The sequence below is a fragment of the Triticum aestivum genome, chromosome 7A (assembly GCF_018294505.1).
Source record: "Triticum aestivum cultivar Chinese Spring chromosome 7A, IWGSC CS RefSeq v2.1, whole genome shotgun sequence".
NCBI lineage: Eukaryota > Viridiplantae > Streptophyta > Magnoliopsida > Poales > Poaceae > Triticum > Triticum aestivum.
Window position 1 is genome coordinate 186,777,296 of NC_057812.1, and position 5,588 is coordinate 186,782,883.

Consider the following 5,588-nt stretch of genomic DNA (forward strand, 5'->3'; position numbering starts at 1 on the left):
CGCGTCCGATCGGTTTTTTGCTTCGGCGGTGGAGGTAGTCCACTCTCGCTTGGCTGAGTTGTTGCTGCCCCGGGTCCGTTCTTCCCTCTTAATTACTTCCTCTAGGCCCCGTGTCAGTGGTTCCAGCTTGGCGATGAGGTTGATTCAAGGCCATGGTGGTGCGTGCTAGTGGACGACATGATTGGTGGAGAACTTAGATTCTCCGGGGTGGTGGGGATTTTGGGTCGGGAGAAATCCATTTTGGTACCTTTTATGTGTGGTTTCTACTACTACCTTCCATTCTACATAGGGGAATAACATTCCTTTTGATGATAACAGATTTCCATGGACGGAGAGTGGCTGCAGTACAATAGTGGTGTGCACAATAAGTTTGACCTCTTCATGACAAGCAAACACAACCACCTTTTCCAGGACAACCATAGTGATGAGATGGATGGTCTGCTTGAAGCCACTACTGTCGTGGGCAACACTGATGATGCCAACATTGTTGCTACAGACCACAACAACAACGATGGAGAGACCCATAGTGAGCAGAGAATGGCCACAAGGCGCGCCAATTATCACGGTCTGCATAGTGAACAAATCCTACAACTTGAAGCGTACAATACATACTCAATCAATGTTTCTTACCTAGTGAAGATGTGTAGTAATCCATTTTCATTAACATGATCTGTAGTGTGTTCCGGGACTGCCCCTATCCAGATGAGAAACTTCAGAAGGACCTTAGCGAGAGGCTTGGCATGAGTGCCCAGCAGGTCAAGTTTTGGTTCCAAAACAAAAGCACCTTCAGTAAGGTACATACCATTCTTTCCCACAATTAGTTACATATGGGTCACCTACGGTATGCAGTTATATGCACACTTTGCTGTTAAATAGTACAAACTCCACTGAACATTGTAGCATTGTTCATCATTGGATCTTACAATATACTATAGTATTCCCCTCATGAACATGGTATCGTACTCTGGTAACCACTAATTAAAATGACGCATACCTGAAATTAAAAAACGCAGGGCAAGATGCAGCGGTGGGAGACCCAAAATCGTTGGGTGGAAAATGAGAGGCTAAAAACTGAACGTCAAGCCATCATGTTGGCTATGCAAAACAAGACTTGCCTCAAATGCAGAGGGGTGATGGTACAAACTCAGGATACCTCGGAGCGCCAACGCCTATACACCGAGAATATGAGGCTCAAGGAAGAACTCCTACATGCCACTGCCTATCTTAAAGAAGGTCTTCGCCGAAATGGCATGTCGCTCCCATGGGCCCGCAAACTAACCTTACCATCTTTGATCTTAGCCAATGTTAATTCTTCCGCATGAACTATAGTTTTACTTTGTTCCTCAGCTAGCAAATAACGCGACATGTGGCATGTGTATGTACAGGACTTCTTCGCTTGTTTATTTATATCCATAGGCTCTCATGGTTGCTACGTGGGATGGCACGAGATATGGCAATCATGGCAACAATGTAGGGGCACTAGGATGAGCGGCTTTGGGATGGCATTGCCGTGAAGCTCGGTCCAATGCTCGTCTTTGTCTTTCTGAGTTTGTAACAAAACATATCAAGTAGATGCCAATAAATAGAGAGAAAGGCACAAGAGCAAATACTTCGAGATCAAGGCATCCAAGGACGGTGAGTTTGTCTAATACATTGCAATGCTCTTGTCTAGTCTCGCCATTGAGCTAGATGTGCTTTGGATGACATATCCATTGAAAAGTTCAAGTAGTTCCTATGCATAACTTCCCATGGTAAGTGCATGTGGTTACTGAGGGAGTCCTGGACTAAGGGGTCCTTGGGCGTCCGGCCTGTTGGACATGGGCCAGACTAATGGGCTGAGAAGATAGAAGACCGAAGACTCTCTCCCGTGTTCGGATGTGACTCTCCTTGGCGTGGAAGGCAAGCCTGGCGAATGAATATGAAGATTCCTTTCTCTGTAACCGACCTTTTACAACCCTAGTCCCCTCCCGTGTCTATATAAATTGGAGAGCTTAGTCCGTATTGGGGGACAGATAGATAATCATAGTCATACATGCTAAACTTTTAGGGTTTAGCCATTACGATCTCGTGGTAGATCAACTCTTGTAATACTCATATTCATCAAGATCAATCAAGCAGGAAGTAGGGTATTACCTCCAAAGAGAGGGCCCGAACCTGGGTAAACATTGTGTCCCGCGTCTCCTGTTACCATCGACCTTAGACGCACAGTTCGGGACCCCCTACCCGAGATCCGCCAGTTTTGACACCGACATTGGTGGTTTCATTGAGAGTTCCACTGTGCCGTCGTCAAATAGTTTGATGGCTCCTTCAATCATCTACAACGACGCTGTCCAAGGGAAAGTCTTCCTTCCCGGACAAATCTTCGTGTTTGGCGGCTTCACACTATGGGCCAACTCGCTTGGCCATCTGGAGCAGATCGAAAGCTACGCCCCTGGCCACCAGGTCAGATTTGGAAGCTTGAACTATGTCACGGATATCCGTGGAGACTTGATCTTCGATGGATTCGAGACCACGGTAGCCGCTCCCTGCCACCATGATGAACATGATGCAAATCTGTCATCGGTCCATACGCAGGGGATAGCACCTGTAGCTGCTCGGGCCCTAGACCCGGAGCAGCTTGCGCCATCCGAAGACGGGAAGCTCAACCCCATCGTGGAAGCCGCAGACTCAGCAGTGTTGGAGCCGCACACAGACTTAACTTCAAGTGACACCTATGTCACCGGAACCAGGGACTTGTCTCCGGCTACAGTTTCCGAACCTTGTGCGTCCGCGTACGTTGAGCTTGATCGGTCATCGATCGTCGAATTCAGCTCCTCGGACATCTTTCGACACTCTCCTTTGGGCGACGTGCTAAGCTCGTTAAGAGCACTATCTTTAGCGGGGGGCTCACAGTCAAATTGTATCTGGTTCGAACCGGAGGCTGATAACGGAGAATTTCGCTTCCCACCCACCGCCCACTTCATATCCACTATCTAAGACTTAACTGGCATGCTCGATTATGGCTCTGACGACATCGACAGTATGGACGATGATGCCGGAGACGAAGAGGCCTAGAACCCGCCGTTCACCGGACGCTGGACGGCCACTTCCTCGTATGATGTATACATGGTGGATGCACCAAAAGAGAATAGTGGCGATGACAAAGAAGATTCAGTTGAGGATAAACCTCCCGAGATACAATCAAAGCGCCGGCATCAGCGGCACCACTCCAAGTCATGCCGCAGCAAAGACAACAACACCAGCACAGGAGAAGATAACACTCCAGAAGGCGCCGAAGACAACGAAGACCCCGTTGATGCAACTGCCAAACAGGATGACTGAGAAGATGGGCAAGTTAGCCCTGGTAAACAGGTCATGCATGAAGACTCGGAGGATAGTAATTATCTTCCGCTCTCCGAGGATGAGGCGAGCCTCGGCACTGAGGATTTTATCGTGCCTGAGGAACCTCTTGAGCAGGAGCGCTTCAAGCGCCAGCTAATAGCCACTGCAAGGAGCCTGAAAAAGAAGCAGCAGCAGCTTCAAGCTGACCAAGATTTGCTCAAGGATAAATGGACCGATGTCCTAGCAGCCGAAGAATACGACCTCAAGTGCCCAGCCAAAAGCTACCCGAAGCGCAAATTGCTACCTCAGTTCGTTGACGAGGCGCCGGAGCACATACCACCATTGTGCAATGCGGCTGACTGACCACCACGTGGTCGGGATAAAACGGCAACTCAGGCCAAACACCAGCCCGCCCCGCCTCATCGCAAAGGCAGAGGTACAACAACTCGCGGTCATACATATGACCTTCGGTAGGACCTGAACAATAGAGCAGGACATACCAGATCGATCTACAGATTGCGAGGACGTGCCTTGATATGTGACTACGGCCATCTATTCGGACATGACAAACCTAGTCATGCGCGGGCCGAAAGCCGCAGATGGACTCCATTGGAGCTACGTCGTGATGCGGCCCGATATAGAGGCGCCGCACACCCTATTTGCTTCACTGACAAAGTCATGGAACATGAATTCCCAAAAGGGTTCAAACCTGTGAATATAGAATCATATGATGGAACCACAGACCCCGCGGTATGGATCGAAGACTTCATTCTCCATATTCATATGGCCCGCGGCGATGACCTTCACGCCATTAAATACCTCCCCCTAAAACTCAAAGGGCCAGCCCGGCACTGGCTGAACAGCCTGCCCGAAAATTCCATCGGCAGTTGGGAGGACTTGCAAGAAGCCTTCCTTCACAACTTCCAAGGTACATATGTTCGACCTCTCACTACTAGGGAAAAGGCTAGCAGCAGCGCGGGCTTTAGGCCTATCAGCAGCGTGGGTACCCGCGCTACCAATAAGGCGCTACAGCTAACTCTTAGTAGTAGCGCTGCCTGTACCCACGCTACCACTATTGACTATAGCAGCATCGCTTTTCAGGAACGCGCTGCTATTACTTAGCTGTAGCGATTTCCCGGTCCAGCGCTACTGTTATATCTTTCACCATTTCCCCATTCCGGCTTCGATAAACTGCAATTTCCAGATACTACTAGATATCAATTTCATAAAGCATTATAGGTACTAGGTAGTACTCCCTCAGTTCAAAATTACTCGTTGTAGTTTTAGTTCAAATTTGAACTCAAACCACGATGAGTAATTTGGAACCGAGGAAGTACTAGATAACAATTTCATATATACTCAACATGCATCCTCAAGCAGTACAAGGTGACATCGACGACAATCATCATATTTAGTTCTAGATGATATCGACGACGATCATCATATGTAGTTCTACATGATATCGATGACGATCATCATATGTAGTTCTAGATGATATAGCCACATACACATATGTAGTTCTAGATGATATCGACGACGATCATCATCCTCAAGCCTGGGCGGTGGGTGTTCCTGATAGTAATTAGGATGGCCTGTCCAGCACGAAGATTCTTGCCAACGAGGAATCTCTTCCATCCAACCGAGTTCAAGTGTGTGCAACCATCTGTGACCATGCGGTAAGTACATGTGGTGACGGAGCCCCTTGCGGTAAGGCGTAGTCCAACTGAGCCTTCTTCATCAGACTCGATACCACAACTCATAGATAGGTTCTTTGGCAATTTGTGAATAAGAAAAACATATCAATTAATAAATAGCCTAAGCATGTGATCAGACTCTACACTAAAGTATATCGTCGACTAGATTCCACAAAGCATATCATTGGACTCTACACTAAGCATATCATCGGATTCACTAAGCATATAATCGGATAATTTGCATTTGTAAGTATAACAATAAAGCATATATATATCATCAAACTACTACATGCAGTACGTATAACATACCATTTCATGCCGATCGACCATGGTACTTATCAGGCGGGTCACGAATGGCACCCCGACAAAGTCATCATGTGGCGGAATTATGTCCCATAGGTTGCACACCTCCTCCTCGCTCAGCCTCATTCTTTGAGCTATGATGGCTTCATGAAGTGGGTTCTCATCATCTTCATTGAGTGGGTCCTCATTATCTTCATCATCTTCGTCATCTTCATCATCTTCCACTAGGTTGATATAAATGACAACCAGCTTGGGTCTTTCTGCTCTGAA

The 5,588-nt window shown here is 47.6% G+C and overlaps 1 protein-coding gene across 1 annotated transcript; it reads left to right on the top strand.

Moving 5' to 3' along the window:
• The first annotated feature begins 324 nt into the window (after positions 1-324).
• Positions 325-1,322, top strand: LOC123153239 (homeobox-leucine zipper protein HDG1-like). Its single transcript, XM_044572450.1, has 3 exons — positions 325-526; positions 703-794; positions 1,014-1,322. The coding sequence occupies exons 1-3, from the start codon at positions 325-327 to the stop codon at positions 1,320-1,322; spliced, it is 603 nt and encodes a 200-aa protein (XP_044428385.1).
• The last annotated feature ends 4,266 nt before the right edge of the window (positions 1,323-5,588 follow it).

Coding starts and splice junctions, on each gene's coding strand:
- LOC123153239 (XM_044572450.1), top strand. CDS start 325: ATGGACGGAGAGTGGCTGCAGTACAATAGTGGTGTGCACAATAAGTTT. Junction 527..702: donor CAACGATGGAGAGACCCATA/GTGAGCAGAGAA, acceptor GCCCCTATCCAG/ATGAGAAACTTCAGAAGGAC. Junction 795..1,013: donor ACAAAAGCACCTTCAGTAAG/GTACATACCATT, acceptor TAAAAAACGCAG/GGCAAGATGCAGCGGTGGGA.